This window comes from Pyricularia pennisetigena, chromosome 2, assembly GCF_004337985.1.
Source record: "Pyricularia pennisetigena strain Br36 chromosome 2, whole genome shotgun sequence".
NCBI lineage: Eukaryota > Fungi > Ascomycota > Sordariomycetes > Magnaporthales > Pyriculariaceae > Pyricularia > Pyricularia pennisetigena.
Genome location: NC_043741.1, coordinates 4,348,957 through 4,366,476, shown reverse-complemented (window position 1 = coordinate 4,366,476; position 17,520 = coordinate 4,348,957). Strand labels below are relative to the sequence as shown.

The 17,520-nt window shown below is 51.1% G+C and overlaps 6 protein-coding genes across 6 annotated transcripts; 3 read left to right on the top strand and 3 right to left on the bottom strand.

Annotated features, from left to right (window-relative positions):
* Positions 1-2,110: 2,110 nt before the first annotated feature.
* PpBr36_01220 (uncharacterized protein) lies at positions 2,111-4,171 on the top strand (the record flags this gene model as incomplete). The annotated part of the gene is made up of 2 exons (XM_029888408.1): positions 2,111-2,230; positions 2,324-4,171. 2 exons carry the CDS (start codon positions 2,111-2,113, stop codon positions 4,169-4,171), a joined length of 1,968 nt encoding a protein of 655 aa, XP_029750659.1.
* Positions 4,172-5,808: 1,637 nt separating this feature from the next.
* On the bottom strand, positions 5,809-6,942 carry PpBr36_01219 (uncharacterized protein; the record flags this gene model as incomplete). Its single annotated transcript, XM_029888407.1, has 1 exon — positions 5,809-6,942. The coding sequence occupies one exon, from the start codon at positions 6,940-6,942 to the stop codon at positions 5,809-5,811; it is 1,134 nt and encodes a 377-aa protein (XP_029750546.1).
* Positions 6,943-8,535: 1,593 nt separating this feature from the next.
* On the bottom strand, positions 8,536-10,546 carry PpBr36_01218 (uncharacterized protein; the record flags this gene model as incomplete). Its single annotated transcript, XM_029888406.1, has 6 exons — positions 8,536-8,957; positions 9,036-9,345; positions 9,426-9,814; positions 9,925-10,027; positions 10,095-10,211; positions 10,304-10,546. 6 exons carry the CDS (start codon positions 10,544-10,546, stop codon positions 8,536-8,538), a joined length of 1,584 nt encoding a protein of 527 aa, XP_029750545.1.
* Positions 10,547-11,030: 484 nt separating this feature from the next.
* On the bottom strand, positions 11,031-14,135 carry PpBr36_01216 (uncharacterized protein; the record flags this gene model as incomplete). The annotated part of the gene is made up of 2 exons (XM_029888404.1): positions 11,031-12,958; positions 13,040-14,135. 2 exons carry the CDS (start codon positions 14,133-14,135, stop codon positions 11,031-11,033), a joined length of 3,024 nt encoding a protein of 1,007 aa, XP_029751647.1.
* On the top strand, positions 11,175-12,260 carry PpBr36_01217 (uncharacterized protein; the record flags this gene model as incomplete). Its single annotated transcript, XM_029888405.1, has 2 exons — positions 11,175-11,960; positions 12,060-12,260. Coding segments are annotated over 2 exons (987 nt in total), but the record flags the coding sequence as incomplete, so codon positions are not given.
* A 984-nt stretch (positions 14,136-15,119) lies between the features above and the next one.
* Positions 15,120-16,493, top strand: PpBr36_01215 (uncharacterized protein; the record flags this gene model as incomplete). Its single annotated transcript, XM_029888403.1, has 1 exon — positions 15,120-16,493. The coding sequence occupies one exon, from the start codon at positions 15,120-15,122 to the stop codon at positions 16,491-16,493; it is 1,374 nt and encodes a 457-aa protein (XP_029751646.1).
* Positions 16,494-17,520: the final 1,027 nt, after the last annotated feature.

Sequence of the window (17,520 nt, the reverse complement as noted above, 5' to 3'; positions counted from 1 at the left end):
GAGGGCCCGGAGTACGGACAATAAAATGATTATCACTTGGTAGGCTGAAAAAAAAACCCCCACCACCCTTGATCAAGTGGGTGAGAAACAGGAAGGGGGTGTGGGATAATGAATCGAGGGAGGGTGTGGTGTGCACGACGCATGGAGGTCGTCAATCCAAACGCCAACAATGAACACAACCTCTACGTACCCTCCAGTACGCAACTTCACCTCGCTACTAATTAGTCCAGTCTAGTGGAAGTAATCCCATGTCCAGCTCCCCGTTCACATTCACTCGCCAAACCGTTCAATCTTCCATCGCTCCTGACTTCAACTTCGATCAACTAAGTTCTAGCAAATCGAGCGTTTTCATTCGCAACCGGCGTCCGGCTTCTTGGCTTAGCAGCTGGATCCTGGAAATAGTCTGCTACCAAGCTCCATGTAAGAGGTTGAATGCGATGAGAATGTATAGTACCTAGATACAGTACAGTCAGTCAATCGATTGGAGGTAGGCAAGGTAATTAATTATGTATGTAATGTACCTTGCAGTACGTACATACGCAATGCTTGATCAGGTGCAAACATTTATTACTGTACTGTACTGTCTTGCTAGCCCGACAAGGAGCTTGACTTGACATCAGGCCCAAAAAGACCCGCCACGAACCCCGGCCCCCATCCATCCTATCAAGCCCACCTGCACCCTGGCTTGGTTACCAATTCTGGTGTGCTCGGGTCTGCTGGTGCCCTGCCCAGGCTCAATGCTTCCGACTCACTCCCTGCAAGTCCAAGTCCCCAATTAACCTAACTTATCCTGCCTAGTCCACCCTCCCTAGTCGATTGCTCGCCCGCCTGGCCCCGCCCATATGTGCCGCCCTCCCACATTTAGTCTCCTCCTAATCTTCCCCTCACGTTGCCGCCGTTCTTTTCCCTCCGTCCAAGCCTGCACGCTCCGGCTCGCCTGCAACTACACTCCAACGACTTATCTCGCGCCAAAAATCACGACGACGACTTGCGCGACGTTTTCCAGCCCTGAACGGCGACCGTCGGAGACCTCATCGAAGCCCCGTACCCCCGCGTGAATATCTTCAATCGCGCCATAAAAAGCAGGCTGGCGAAACGGTAGTGCAGTGCATATTCTGTAGCGGTTTCACAGAGCAAAGAAAAAAAAAAGGATATTATTGACCCACCGCGAACAAAGACGAGGTCGGCGGGTGACACACATTGAATGGTTGACGGATCTTGACAACACATGCACACAAAGACGCAAACGTGTTGAGGTTTCGCCGTAACGAATAGGCGGCCAAGAAAACAAGACGAGAACAAACCACCGGGGGACAAAAAAAAAAAAAAGTCACAACGGTCTAAACCAGGCAGACGCCGAGCATACGATCTTCTCACTTCCTGAGCTTGCAAGACCCTTGGGAACCACGCGGCGCAGCATCCAAATTCAATCTTAAACCCGCCAAAAGACGATCGACTATTGGGCGAGTACATCTCGGGAATCTGCAACTCGCGTCAGACGCTCTGGGTCGCACACATCTTTGCCTCCAAGTGCCAACTTCGCGCATCCGCCTGCACGTCTGAGTCGGCGTAACCCGAGTTTGCTAGGCCTCTCGTCTTGCCATCTACGAGGGCTGCGACCTTGTTTCTCCCAGTAGGCCTCTTCAGCCGCCTCTGCATATTCCACGATGAAGGTACGTCGGCAGCTGCGGGAGCCGAGCCCCGTTTCCCCCTTTCTTGCGGTTATAATACACAATTACTTGGATTGGATTATCCAAATCTGAGCAGCAAGTGATGTTGTCGGAATGCCGGTGACAAGCACAGTCACCTGTGTCTTCCCTATTCTTACTCACACAATCAACCAATCCACCCGGCGCTTTATGCGCATCTTATTTCACCCATTCACTGCCTTCTCCGACCTCCTTACACTTTTCTACCACAGTCCTTATTTCCTTTTATTTGCTGCGACGCCACCTATAAGCTCCCCTTAGTTTTATTGTTCCTAGCCATGTGCTCTCCCATACCCGCCGTATCGAGCAACTTCCACAGACCGATTGGGTTACCTCCGAGTCATATCATCTGGCGTCGCTCCGTTCGTTGTGATTCGGCAGCTATTGCATAACACAGCAGGATGCTAACCAACATACGCGCAATCAAGGCCTTACGGCGATCCATCAAGGGTGACAAGGACAAGCAGCCACAGATATCTATAGCCCCAAAGTCTGCCGTTGCCATTGTTCCGCCAAAGAAGGTTGGTCGAAAGTCTACTCCTCATGGATAGTTGCCGCCCCCACAGCGGGGACTCATTGCCCCTGAAGAAGCTTGAACTGACACGGATTATCAGGTCATCCGCGCCCTCTGGGACTACGAAGCCCAATCTAGCCAAGAACTTAGCTTCTCACGCGGCGACTTCTTCCACGTGATAGGGAGAGAGAACGATACAGATTGGTACGAGGCTTGCAATCCTGCGCTTCCAGATGCTCGCGGATTGGTACCGGTTGCTTTCTTCCAGGCCCTTGGTCGCACAGAAAGAGATAGCGCTCAATCGGACACGTCCGTTACACGCACGTCTGCGCCTGTGCCATCAAAGAACCCGGACCATGATTCCGGATATGCCGAGACATCAGCTCCGGTCCCATCGACCCCTGGGTTCAGCAATAGGGACTCCAAATCAGGCAAGTCGGGTGCCATGGTTTATGGTATAGTCATGTACGACTTCCAGGCAGAGCGTGCAGACGAACTCCAAGCACAGGCGGGTGAGGCCATTATAGTCATTGCCCAGTCAAATCCGGAATGGTTTGTGGCGAAACCCATTGGGAGGTTGGGAGGTCCAGGGTTGATACCTGTTTCTTTCATTGAGATACGAGACATGGCATCCAACACTCCCGTACCCGATCCTGAGGGAGCGGTACGGCGAGCTGGGATCCCTAGGGTTGAGGAATGGAAGAAGATGGCCGCCGAGTATAAGAACAGCAGCATCACTCTGGGCAAATTTGAGGTCGGGGGCGCTCCCCAGCAGCAGTCAATCGAGCAAGGCATGGATCGCATGAGTCTGCAACCTGCAGACAGTCGCTCGAGCCAAGGACAGCTCAATGGCAAGCCTGTAAGCCGCCGTGTGCACTCTTATTACATCCGGAGATTTCGGGAAAGCAACCGTAAAAGCTTTGCTAACAACCTCTTTTGCTGGAACCAGCAGCAGCAACAACAGCAGCCTCAGCCGCAGTCTCAGCAGCAGCAGCAACAGCAGTCTGGATACAACTCTCAAAGAAACACTCAGCAGCAGACCATGCAACCCCAAAATGCCTATCCAACGCCCAAGCCTTCGACTCAACTATACGCTCCCGTTCAAGCCAGCATCCCGCGCTATTGTTTTGCCGAGGAGAAGTATTGGTTCGTCATTGAGGCTATCCTTGAAGATGGGCGCAAATACGAGCTCTCTAGATACTACGAAGACTTTTACGACTTCCAGATTGCCCTCCTGACCGAGTTCCCTGCCGAGGCGGGCAACACGGGGACACAAAAGCGAACCCTTCCATACATGCCCGGCCCCGTTAACTACGTGACGGAGTCTATCACTGAGGGTCGTTTGCACAACCTCGATGCCTATGTCAAGAACCTGCTTGCACAGCCCACGTACATATCCCGGTGCAATCTGGTCAAGCAGTTCTTTGCACCCCGGGAAGGCGACTACGAGATGGATGCGAATGGAGAAGAAGACGACTATCGCATGTCGGGAGGGTCGCAACAATCTTCGCCGGACTCGCCAAATGGCGGAATATCACAACAGTCGTCAGGGAACAACCTGAGCTCTGGTGGCTACAACAACAACAATTTGGCCCCTGGCCAGCAGCGAGGACTTAATGGCCAGCCCCAGATGATGCGTCAGACATCGTCACTTTCCCAGCCTTCCCAGGCTTCGCTTTCGCCTGGCATTCCACAGGCTGGTGCTTTTATGAAAGTGAAACTGAGTTACAACGGTGATTTGATAGCCATACGAGTCTCTTCGGATATCCAATTCCGAGAGCTTTTTGACAAGATCACCGAGCGGCTCAGGATTCAGCCCGGCGAAGAGATACAGCTTTCATACAAGGACGACATAACAAACGGAAAGCTTGCCTTGATGAACAACCAGGATCTGATATATGCAATGCAACGAAACGAGAAGCTTCTGTTCTACGTCGATCACGTATAACAGATTAACCACTTGTCACCTCCAGCTTGAGACTGGGGTTTGCACGTGGAGGCCTTTCGGCGCTGGCCACCTCCCTACTTCTCTATCTATCTATCTACCTAAACATTACCGCCACTGATACCCGTTGGATCCACCTCGACCAACACCATGTTTTCTACGGTCATACACCTCTGCCTTGTTGATGCTATCTTGATCGCCACAGTCTCGGGCATTCAAATCCTCCCGACAGATGAGTGCAGGGTGCGGGGTTATGATCACCGCTGTCTCGAAAACCTTTTTCCCGTGGCGATTGGTCCTATGGAGCCTCTAGAATTTTGAATATCATCTCCCAGGTTCTTATCATTTTGTTGGGGAAACCTCTTGCAGCATCTCGCGGCCAAGATAAACTGGTCCAGTCTTGTCATGGCGCTGCTTTCCAGACCTCCATAATGGGAATATTTAGCGGGGCAGTAGTAGTCCTGCGATGCCCTACCATCACCACAAACATCGTGCCCAGCGACTGGTTGAAGGAAAAGCATAGGCATGGCTATGAGTCCGATCTCGCCAAGGCACTCCTCTCGACCTCTTTTTTTTTTTTTTCTTTTTTTTTTCTTTTTTTTTTCTTTTTTTTTTTCTCTTCTCTTTCTCTCTCACTTTTCTCTTGTTGAAAATAGGGGGCTAATATATGGCCAATCCATCCAAACGGGCGGCATCGGCGTTAATTTGGACGATTACTTCGATTTTTTTCTTTTCTTTTTTGGCTTTGGGGACGATTGCCTTTCTTCTTGCTCACGCTGCACATGTGGCTCCAGATTTTGATTCCTGGGATATTCTTGGTACGATACCCGGGACAGTCGCTTATTCTTAGCTTATCTCCCTCTCTTCATGCTATCTTCGTACTTTTTGGGTCGATGCTATTATTACTTGATTGTGCTACCATGCGGGTGCTTGTATCCATGGTGTATTTGGCATTATGTTTCCGCAGAGCAGTTTTCCCAGGCCTTTTTTTCTCCCCCTCTTCTAAACAAAGCCTGAAAATCTTCTTCGATCCTGACGTCAGTTTCGGGAACTTACTGGCGATTTATTGAATTGGAATCGGTCAAGGAATGCCGTTCAAGGCTTGGGTATATTTAATACGGGGGCGAACAAAAACAGAAAAAGCTATTGGATTGGGTAAAAGGGACGGTCTAGCGAGCTAATAATTTTGACGAATAAAACAAATAGCGAGGTTGATTAATCTCTTCCAAAGGCAGCACCATGTATGCATGAGAAGGACGGCGTCTCCTGTCGAGAAGAAGTGGGAGAACCCAAGATTATACATTTATCGACCATGTATAGCCAGCCTCGACCGCAAACCTTGATCCCGTTGTGGTCTGCAGAGCTGTCGCTCGTGGGCGGCTGGAATCCTGTCGCAGAGACGGGCATGTGGACTTTGTATATTGGTCCATTTGACTGTTAGGTGCCTTGGCAGATACATTTCCTCCAATATCGACGTATTGCAGTCCCTCCTTATTATTTTGGTCTACCTCGATCGTAATCTCAATCAAAGCTATGTGAGATAATTTTTATATTTTTCTTTTTGTCGTTCTTTCTTTGTCTGGCTCCTAGAGGTCCGTTATTTGCATTTTGACCGAGATGCTCTGGGTCACCCCCCAATACTACGAATCAATCCACAAACTTTCCATCAGCAACCTCAGGGACGGATTCGGCGTCCCAAAGTGCTTTTCCAAGACGTCAATCTCGTTGACAATATCATCTTGCCACCGGAGCAGCAGTTCCTTTGTCGCCTGCACGGCGCCGCTCTTGTACAGCAGAGAAACCAGGTACCTCTTGGTCTCGGCGTTTTCCGTCTTTCCGGTCCGCATGGCCTTGAATATGCCCTCGACCTGGACCATCAAGTCGGGCCGGGCGTGCGCGAGGTGCACGAGCAGGTAGGAGAACTTTTGCTCGTCCAGGTCTTCGGCGAAGCCCTTTGTGTCTGCGTAGTCGGCCGAGGTAATGTTGAGGTAGTCGTCGCGGACTTGGAAGTACAGCCCGGACCGGTACGAAAATGCTTCGAATATATGGTCGGGGGCGTCCTCGGCGGAGGCTCCGCGGTCGTCGGCAGCAGCAGCAGCAGCAGCAGCAGCAGCAGCAGCCATCATAAGCTCCGCAACCAACGATAGGAACGCCCCGGTCTTTTGCTCAATCATGTCAAAATATTCGGCCTTGGTAGGACATTTCCGGTTGAAAGTCCAGTGTAGGTCCAGAGATTGGCCGAGAAAGAGCTGCCGCATGCGGTGCAGTAGCACATCCATTGGTTTTCTAGAGCCCAGATCATGCACGGCCTGTACGGCTTGGATGTATAGATATGTGGCGCTGTTGATGGTCGCCGCGGGGCCGTAGACGAGATGCGTGGCAGGGAATCCTCGACGCAGCTTGGAGTCGTCTTCAATGTCGTCCAGGAGGAGGGAAGAATCGTGCAGGCAGCTGATGACGGTTTTGATGATGTCCTTGTCACGTCGCGGCACGTCCAGCCACATGCCATAGCAGTCGACCAGGGCAGCTCGGAAACCCTTGGACGGCAGGGACTGGATGTACCGGATCGGGGCTGAAATCACCTCCTCGGCTGCGGTGGCGGTGGTGTTGATGGTATTTGGGACTTTGTGTTTGAGAAGCCCGCTGTCCACATGGTCGAAAGTGGATGAGACAGAGGACGGTGGCGAGCTCAACCCTCCTTGAGAGGATGTGGACTCCCCTCCGACTTGGGATGGTGATGATGCCTTGGCGAGGTTTCTCGGCTCCTTGACCATCTCGGCTAATTTTATGTTTGGGTTTGCTCTTTGGTGTAGTTTGGGTTTTTTGCTTTATGAGAAGCCAGATTATGCCCAAGAAAACAGGGAGAAAAAAAAATCCCCTTGCTAGTTTCCCGAGTCTAGACCTGCTGGCATTCTCCGGGCTAGTTCTAATAATTATGTGTGAGGAGGTCGCAGCGCTTTGTGTGCTACATGGGGGCAGGAAGTAGATTACCTTCTTCTTGGGTAAACTGACAATCCCAAAAGCCATAGTTCTGCGCTTTCCTGTTCAAACCATGAATGATACGCAGAGATGTAGAGTGTTGAACAATATATATACTTAATTGAGTTTGGGTCGCTACATTTAGGTTTGTTATTCAGCAATTTTTGATTTCTATGGATTGAAGAAGACAAAACTATAACCGTGGCGGAAGCAAGCAGTCAAAAGATATCTCCAGACCATGTGCCGCGTCAACATAGAGTTTACAGCCTCGGGATATATCCGTGGCTCTTTTGAGTTGAATATCTAAGAGTTACGTTAATATAAAAACCCACACGATTCGGGTATTTGACCCGACCCTACGTTTGTGGCCCACATAGTATGTATTGCAACATTGCGAATGTAACCGGTGCCACCGCCCGCTTTCGCCACAACGATACCCGTCTATATATACTCATTGGTTTGTCTTGGTGTTGGTCTTGGCGGTTAAGGATTTTGGCCTTTATGCCGTTAGAATATTTGAATCAGGCCCACAACGTGAGTTGGGTAACGAATTTTATTGTTTTTGATATTCATACTACGGTATCAACTATACGAAAATCTGCACCACTTGCCATTATGCTTTTGTTTACTATGTAGCTGTATAGAGGCTTCCGCCAACTCAAACTCGATTGTTGGCACTGAGCATCTCGTACCTACTAGATTTCTTTTTTTTTTTTTTTTTTTTTTCATCCCCCTGAATAAAACTGGCATCAAATTCAGAACCGCCCACAAAGCCCATATCACTGTTCAACTAGTTGGGCTATATTTATTAGCCTAGTATAGTAGATTGCTAGCCCTACCGGGTTATACGTAGTAGCCGCGAGGTATCCACGATCTCGGGTAGGGTCACACTGACTCGATACTACCTTGACTAGTTGACAATGTGCAGGACATGAATATTTGCCAATTAAAATGATGGTGTGAAACCCGAACAAGGCCCAAAGAGGAATAAATGGGTGCTTATATCCAGCCTCTAGTTCAAAGAGGGGAAAAAAAAAAAAAAAAACTCAGCGCCTCTGCAGATCGGGAAAAGAAACTTCAAAAATTTGCAGATGGTGTGGGACTTTTGGTTTTTTTTTTCCTCGTACTTTGTAAATTCTCTGTAACATGATCTCTCTCAATAAGCTGCACGCTAGCACTAGACCCCGCGATCCAGCTAGTCAACCGTGAGTCAGGCTCCATATCAAGAGGAAGCCCGTGTCACACTAGACGAGCCTAAACTATCCGGTTGGTGAAAGTCTTTTTTCTTCTCTTCTCCTTCTCCTTTGGTGAAGCAAAAAAAAAAAAAAAAAAAAAAAAAAAACCGTATTCGCTTCTTTTCTTTCACCCCCCATTTTTCATTTTCTTCATCAAAACACTACTTCGGCCTTCCTTTTCCTGAACGAGACCTTGGCGGTCGGATTGGACGAACTTAACCCGCCGCCTAGTTCTAACCTCTCCGGCACCTCTCCATCCATGCGCCAGTCGTATTCCATCAGCAGCCGCACAAGCGCGATCTTGACCTGGGCCGCTGCCAGGAAGCGCCCCGGGCACGCGTGTTCCCCGTACCCAAACGCCAGGTGGTACGGGCTCGTCGTCACCAGCTGCCAGTTCTTCTCCTGGCCCGGCTGGGAGCGCAGCTTCAGAAATCGGCGCGGGTCATACGTCTCCGGGGACGGGTATATCGATGGATCCGTGTGTACCGTCAACAGCACGTGGGTGAAGGCGCCGGCCGGGATTGTCAGTCCGGATTGGAGGGTGACGGGCGCTGTAGCTAGACGTGGCATGCCGCCTTTGATTGTTTTGTTGTTAAAAACGTGATGCTCACCTCGGCGTTTCAGTATGGACGAGCATGGTGCAATTCACGTACCAAGCCTTGACGTGCGAAGGCGCTGCGTCTCCTTCAAGGTGCTGTCCATCAAACGCAGCTTATACAGCCGCTCCTTTGTGAACATCTCTCCGCCGTTAGATGAAACGATGCCGCCTTCCCCATTGAACACTTGTATAATCTCGCTCCGCAGCTCATCGATAAGATCTGGGCCGATGCTGACGATGTCGAAAAGTGCGTTGGTGAGCAGTTCGGTGGTGGTGTAGATGGCGGCGAGGCTCAAGCTGAGCTGGAAGTCTGCCACCGAGTATTTATGGCAGATGTTGGCCTTGGAGAGGGCTTCTTGTAGCCACTTATGGAACATGAGTATTAGCACAGGGCCGAGTTGGGTACTTTATGAGCAGCAGGAGGAGCAGCAGCAGAAGTACAAACCAAAATCGTATCGCCTCCCCGCTGCTTTGCGTCGACTGGCTGGTTACGATTGGCAACGATGGGCGCCAGGATCCGACGCGCATCAGCAACCATACGCTGCAAGACTCTGCATTCAGGCAGCAAAAAGCTGACGGGCCACCGCAGCACACGAGGCCACGTCTGCAGTTTCGAGACAGCGATGATGGATCGTGCCGCGTAGCTGGTCGACACCTCCAGCCAGGCCTTGTTGCGGCAGAGCTCGGGGCCGACAAAGACGCGGGCCGAGAGGCGGGCGTTGAGGTTACGGACGGTGGGCTTGACGCTGGCTTCTTGCCAATCCTCCGTGTTGTCTCCCAGCTGTTCTTGTAGTGCCGCGGATGCCTCATCGGATATTTCGTCCGTCAGATGTTCTAGGATTCTAAAATTAGCATACAAGTTTTTGTTTTCTTCTTCTTCTTCTTCTTCTTCTTCTTCTTCTTCTTCTTCTTCTTCTTCTTCTTCTTCTTCTTCGCCTGCTTACTGAGTGACGTTGTAATGTTCAAGCGGGAAACTGTCTGGATGATGTTGCTCTCGTCGCCCAGGGCGGAGACGGCCTCAAAACCAGGATATTCGCCAAGCAGCTCCTGTGAGTTTTGACCGTTACTACTCTCTGCTTCCCCTCAAGTGCCACTGCTTCCACATATTACTAACAGCGATAATACCCCTGCCAAAGCTCAGCTCTTTAATTCCCTTGATCTCGTTGACATATTCAGCTGGCAAGAAAATCTTGGTGATCGTATCTGTAATGACCTGAAATGGCTTTTTGGTCTAGACAAGGAGGAGTACTACATTAGACAGGCGCCCTTCTTGAGAAGAAGAAGAAGAAAAAAAAAAAAAAAGGCATCTTGATCCAAACTTACCTTGGCATGTTCTTCCACCATCTTCCGTCCGTTGAGGCGATACTTCTTAAGTGCATGCCTATACGCAAACCACCCTTTCCCGGCTCCTATCAAAGGGATACCTGGGTAGACAGCCGGGCGATCCAGGTAGAGGAGGCTGCTGACAACAAGCACCGTAATGGTGACCAAGACTTCCCATTGCCATTCTGCCAACATGCCAAATACCGACTCCCATCGAGTCATTGTATTGTTCGTCCAGTACATTTTTGATTGCGCAGGTGCATGCTAACTGTAATAGTCGACCGTCGGGGAACATGAGGGGAAAGGGAAAATGCAATTAAATAGGAAAATACTTGGGCGCAAACTTGACACATGTCAATTTTGTGGTAAGCTTTTTGTACAGTATGCAATATTGGCTTCCAGTTCCGTTACTTACCGAGTAACTCCTCTATTAGAACTTGTTGCAACCTTCATTTACCGAAGTCGCTAGCATTGGTCAGAGACGGGAGCTTTCGTCTTTTGGCTGTGTTCTTTAGTGCAACACAACACATTCCACGTTTCGAATGACCAATCGATTCATTCGGAAAAAGCTGATCTGACAGTTTAGGGTATTGTCTATCTAAGCTACATACCTACGAATAGTATCACTCTAGGGGTACCCATTCTTTTCGCCTGGTTAGCCTTCCAATTCGAGACTACATAGCAGGGAATCCCCTGTTCGCCAGTCCGTGCAGAGTGTTTAGAAAGCTTATTGAGTATCGGTATCGGACTCGAGCTGCTTCAGTTTTGAGTTGGCCTTTTTGGCGGCCTGGCGTGATGGCCTCGCCCTAGTAATGGGCGAAGCCTCGACTTTGGCTGATCGGCGTTTCGACGCGGCAGCCCTCGGTGACCCATTGGAAGGAACCGCATCCTCCATCTGGGCGTCCTCGACGACGAGGTCGTCATCATCTTCTTCATCGTCCTCCCCAGCAACAGGGAAATAGCTCGAGACACGAGGTGCTTCCTCGTCCTCGGCCACATTATCTTCAGCAGTCGCGGCCCATGTCGTCTCCCGACCTTCTTCTTCGTACCCGTCTGGCAGGAACCCGCCGGCTGTGTCCTCGTCAAAACCAGAAGTAGCATATGTGGGCTTGCGGATGGTTTCTTCGGCGCGGCTCCGGCTGGCTTGGATGATGTGCAGGTTTCCATCACCAACATTGCCATATTCCTCCCGGAGCCTGTTTGTGATGCGCATCGCCATGAGCATTTTGCGCCACATGGCCAGGGCTGCCGCCGTCCGCTTCGCATCCTCTTTGCGCGCCCTCTCAGCCTCGTCCTTGGCCAACTCTTCCATGACACGATCGTGATGCTCCTCTGCAATCACGACCCCTTGGATGACCGGAACCGCCATCCGGTGTCCAAACTCAAAGTCGATCACTGCTTCTGCGTAATCCACCTCAAGTCTCCGACACACCTTGACCGCACCTCGGAATGGGACGTGCACCGCACCCTGGGGGCACATGTGCTCGGCAAAGAGGTCGATGTTCCCATATGCGTTCTTTGGTATGATCCCGTCCTTGATCGGGGGCGGAATGATCCAGTCCGTCTGGTCCATGCTGTAGAGACCTTGGAGCACCTTCTGTCCAGTGGCTGCCTCGGCCGCCGCAATGTCTCTCTTCCTGTTCATCGTGGCCGCACGGTATGGAACCATCTTCAACGGCTTTTCTCCCTCTTTGGGTGCCCTTCCTTGCTTGTGCCACGTCTCGGCACTCTTCACCTGAACCACGTCTTTTCTCAGGTAGACATTCTCTTCCGTGAACTCGCCACCTTTCCCCTTTACTTTGAAAAGCTTCACAGGCGTGGCGTCTTCCAAAAGCGCCTCTTCACGTTTCAAGTGCCTTTCGAGCACGTACTCTTTGGATTGCTTGTAATACTGCAGGGTCTCGTCGCCTTCCTTCACTTCCTTCTTCTCGTGCTTGGCCGGTCGCAGGTCGGTTGAGTCTTCTTCCTCATCTACCTCGGTGATGGGATGCCGCTTGTCTCCTCTGGCGTAGCCACGAAGCACGGATTTTATCCAATCAATTTGTTCATAGTGCTTCACCTTGCCTTTGTGATTGTACACAGGCACCTTTTCAATGGGATACCGAACGCCCTTGGTCCGACCTGGCAGCATTTGACGCTTGAGGTACCGAACCGTGACGTCCTTGGCGGTTCCATCAGACGAGAAGCCCATAATATAGGCCATAACCTGCCTGGCTTTCTCTGTCTTGCCGCCTCTGGGTTCCAGACTCTCGACAAGCTCTCTGTTGGTGGCAATAACAAACCTGACCACCGGATCGACGGCAAGGTACTTGCGTGTCACTGGAGATAACACTTCGGTCCAGTAGTGAGGAAATTCGAGGTCCTTGTCGAACTTTTTGCCTTGTGAAGCCATCTTCTTTGGTACCTCGACAACCATTTCGTCATCGCTATTCACTTCTTGAGGTTCAAACTCATCGGCATCATTCGATTCCTCGTCAATGGCCTTATTTTGTTTTCCTCGAGATCGATTTGATCCATGCTGCTGTCGAGTTTCGTTGTTCGTCTTCCTTTGAGGAGGTTGCTTGGTCTGAGCTTGCTTTTCAGGAGGCGGCTGCGTACTGACTTGTTCTTCGGGATCCGCATCTTCGTATTTCGACCAACCATATCCTAAGGGTTCTGCAGTTTGGAAGTTGGTTAGAATGTAAATAACGAAAAAAAAAAAAAAAATCACGCGGCATTCGTTTCCGGTTCACTTACGAAGGCTAGCAATCATCCGTGCCTCCAGTCCCAGCCCTCGCAACAAGGCAGTGAAAAGTTGGGCACCGACATCTCGGGAACCGGTGCAGCTTTGAGCACAGAGTCTAAACTCATCCAAGCTCACAATACGCTCTCCGAACAATGCCATGTTTTTCTCTCCATTCTTGAAGCCTTTGGTCAGACGATCAAGACGCTCAAGTGACATGTAACCAACCTTTCGAAGGCCTGGTGCTGTGATACGGAATCTTTGCTTCCACCAGGCAGACAATGCCTTCATGAGTCTGAAGAGCGGGTCTCCGTGGCTCATGTCGACATTCCCACTCTCCAGCCGTTGGGCCGCATCGCCCCAGTCCCGTCTTGAAGGTCTCGCCGTCTCCTTGGCGGCTACCTTGCCTTTGCCCTTGACTTTGGTGGCATTTGACCTGGATGCGGATTTCTCTCCGGCAGTGTCCAGTGCCGAGGCCCTTCGCCACCGTTCGTATTCTTCCCAGACCCGGGGCGGGATATGAGAGAGCAGAAGTCCCTGGACCTCGGGATCACACAGCCACGAATTCCTGACGGCGTTGTGCCACATGAGAAACATGACATGCACTCGGTGGACCGCATTGCGCGTGATCCGCTCCCTTTTGGACGGCCCTTTTTTGTTACCGTACTCGTTGGTGAGCGAAATCCTTCCGTCCAGATCCAATGTCAGCTCAAGGTCCCCAGACGGCGGGGCCTCCTCGGCAAAGGGGGCAAGGGAAGCCTGGACGTCTTCGAACTCGATGTCATCGTCGTCATCACTGCCATCATCTTCGTCGGCCACATCGAGGCTGCGATCCGCTGCTGCGACTACATCCTTGAATTCTCCATCTGACAGTGAAGTCAGGGAGCTGTCGTCCCCGTCGCTGACTCCCAGAATATCAGCCGGAGACCGAGTCTTGGCAGATGCTCCTGGCGTAGAGACGGTGTCGATAGAGTCGAAGAGGGTTTCCTTGCGAGGAGGAACTGGTAAATTATTCTTGGTTTTTTGTCTCTTGGTTCCCATCGAAGAGCTATCCTTGCTTGCCGAGGGAGAGGCGTCACGCAGTCGTTTCCGTGGCATGCGTGGAGGCATCTTGACGAACAAGCTTCCCGAACCGCAGATTCAATCCACAAAAAAAAACAGTCCAATCATTCCAATCAACCAGGGCTACGCAGACCCAGTCGATAGGGCTGTCGATGAACTTTCATGTTTTGACAACGTCATCCCAGTACACATTGAAAGACGGCGGTTTCGTTGTAGTGCCATCGCCCTGGTGGGTAAAAATGCGTTTCAAGCTAGGTTGTTGTTTGTTGCATGGCTGCAAAAAATAATGGAACCGCCAGGCACAACGACATCATTGGGCGCATTCCACGATCGGTTCAGGCCGATCGCCACAAACGGCAAATATCACATGACACATGGTTTCTCACCTGACCTCCACTGCCATGGATTTGCTTTCCGCCATTGTCCCGCACGCCTGTACATCCTACAGTTGCCGCGATACACCGGTATTTACGGAGCAGCTGTTGTCAGAGAACTCACTATGTATTCACTTGTTTGCAGTGGGATCCCACGTGTTAGTTATATTCTACTCTTTGGTGAATGTTCCAATGATGTCATGTGATTCTTCTAGGTTCACTTCGTGGTCTATCATATGGCAAGGCACTCTGCTCTTATACTTTGAAGCTCAGCTATGCATTTCACCTACAAGTGAGTGTGTAATTGTCCATAAAGTGCCTGTCGACAAGGACGAGTTGACCTAATTTGCCCAAGGGTCTCTGACGGGCATTGCAGGAACGTTACTCTTTTTCTTCAGGCGACCAAGTCCACCTAGGTAGGAAGGAGTAAAACGAGTCAAGTGCACCCGCATAAAAGAATGGCGCTAGCTCCACCGAAAAGGAGGATCACCCCCACTTGCAGGGCTGTCCTCTCGCCCAGGAGCTGCTCGCCCCGTCGTATTTCATATTTCAATCGCAATACACTCTATAAGTCGCTCTCGCACTCGCTTTTAGCGAACTCGGATAGTGCGCAATCCACACAAAGCCTTCCGCCTGAGCGAGGGCGGCCTCGCTTGTCATGGATTTCACTAAAGATGACACCAACCACATCTCGCTCGACGGAGGTGGTGAGCGATTGAATTCCGCCATCAACGACGACAACGAATCCAAAACTGTTGTTCACGGCGCCGCCGCCGACGCCGCCGACACCGATGATGCTGCCGACACTACCATTGTCGCATCCGCCGAGGACTCAACCGCCCAACACAATGCATCCACCCCTAACAAGGAGCGCCATTCCCTAACTCTAGACCAGCGTCGATCGCTTCGTCGCTGGGCCAATAGTCAGGTCATACGCCCATCGCACAAGGCCTGTATCGACTGGTTCGAATCGCAGTACGGCCTCGTCATATCCCAATCGACCGTTTCGCACTCGCTGTCCCCCAAATACACGCGCCTCGATGGCGACTCACAACTTTCAGGCTCGCGCTTGCGATTCGGCAATTGGCCCGATGTTGAAAAGTTGGTCCTCGTCTGGCACGCGGACATGGTGAATCGAGGTCGCCAGCCGAGTAACGAGGAGCTGGTGCAGAAGGCGACCCAGGTCTTCGAGTCCCTTCCCCGATACAAGGGCGAGAAGCCTCCTAATTTCTCCCCTGGTTGGGTCCATCGATTCAAGAAACGGTACGGCTTGCTGATGCGCCGCCGTTCTCGCTTTACCGCGTCTCATGGCCAAGATGGTAACAGTCCTGACGGAAATTCCTTGGACTTGCCGTATCTCGTCGACCTGATCCCTCGTATAATGAGCCTAACCTCCACAACCCCGCCTGGTGTCATTCAAGAAACTATCCAGCGTGTCGTCAGTTTGGATGTCAGTCTCGACAATTGCGCACTCATCCGTGACACGGCCCTCCGTGGAGCTGCTTCCGTTGAACAGCAATCGCACATGGATATTGCTGCGGCCGCCGCCGCAGTTGCTGCTGCCACCACCTCAGATGCGCACGACCGGCCGTCCATGTCTATTGGGAGTGTGGAGGGAGAGGAAGACGACCCCGAGCTTGCATTGCAGAAGGCCCTCCGGCAAATTCAGCAGCAGGAGGAGGCTTCTGTGGTGCAAGCAAGCAGTAGTGAGACACAGATTGATGCATGCTTGATGCCTCCCCGAAATGGCGTTGGTACCCTGGTTACCGGCGGATTTGAGCCTCATCAACAACAACATCATCATCAAATTCAACAATCACCGCCGCAGCCACAGCAAATATCTCAGCAACAACATGGAACGGCGTTGCTTAGGGCGGAGGACGACCTTAAGCTCACTCCTATACCCAGTGCCAGCGCACCGCAGTTGTCAGGCCCGGAACGCCCCGTGCGGTGCCCGTTCTGTGTAAACACGAGGATGTTAAGGAGCATCAAGGAGGCTGTCGAGCATCTTTCCACCCATGTGGTTGTTTAAAGCGACAATGCATCCTCACAGCATGTGTTTAGGTTCCTTTTCTTTTTTTTTTTTTTCTTCTTCTTTTTTTTCGAGGGTAGCCTCCCCTCGAATGATTTTGATAATGTAGCATAGCTGTCAGGCGTATGGCGTTGGGTGCTTGGGCGTCGAGCGTTGAGCTCATCTGTTATTTACCTGGCTGAGCTTGGCTTAATTGTGTTGTCACTGAGGGAATCGACCCCTAATCGATAGCAATCATCCAGCCGCTTAGCTTGAGCTGCTTTGAGCAGATGGCTTTTCTTTCATATTTATCAAACAACGAACAGCTGACGACACCGAGGCTGAAATTGTTTATAAAAACAAATCCAACCGCAGTGATCGCATATTTGAGTGCATTCTATAAAGCCATCGAACCTTGGCATTATATCTGGCAAGCGATGCAGCAACGCAACTACCCCGGGACCGTACGATATACACGACATACATGTACGGGCTACCATGGAGCGCGATTTGGGTTCGGGGACAGAAGTCATCAGGTGTTCCCGAACATCACAGTGACAGGTTGTGCACGTACATTGGGATTCGAAGTCTACGTCGGTGGCTCAAGTATATGCTTAGGATGAACTATGTAAGGATGAAGAATGCCGCGCGGCCGGCGGCATAAATCCTACAAGGTTCGCTCCAAGTCCACAAACATGCTCTGACTCCTAACTAAAGGTTCTAGAGGCCCCGGTTGATTTTGTCTTGCGAACTCTGAACTCTGGCTCTTATTGATTTCTTACTTGAGTTTGCCCCGCGGTCTCATGCGATTCTTTGCTTTTTTTCTGGCTGCCTGCATATATGCTGTGCTCTTTTAGGCTACATACAGGTGGCTGATGAAAATCCACCATTCCCACTGCAGGTAGGCAAAAGTCAAAGGGATGTATTTGTTTGCCGCTAGGTAGGGGAGCTTTCTGTCCGTAGCCAGGTAGGTAGCCACACAATGACCATTCACGTTCAGGTAAAAGAAGGTAGTAGCTTGGGTGTTGGCACTACAGATGGTCGGCGA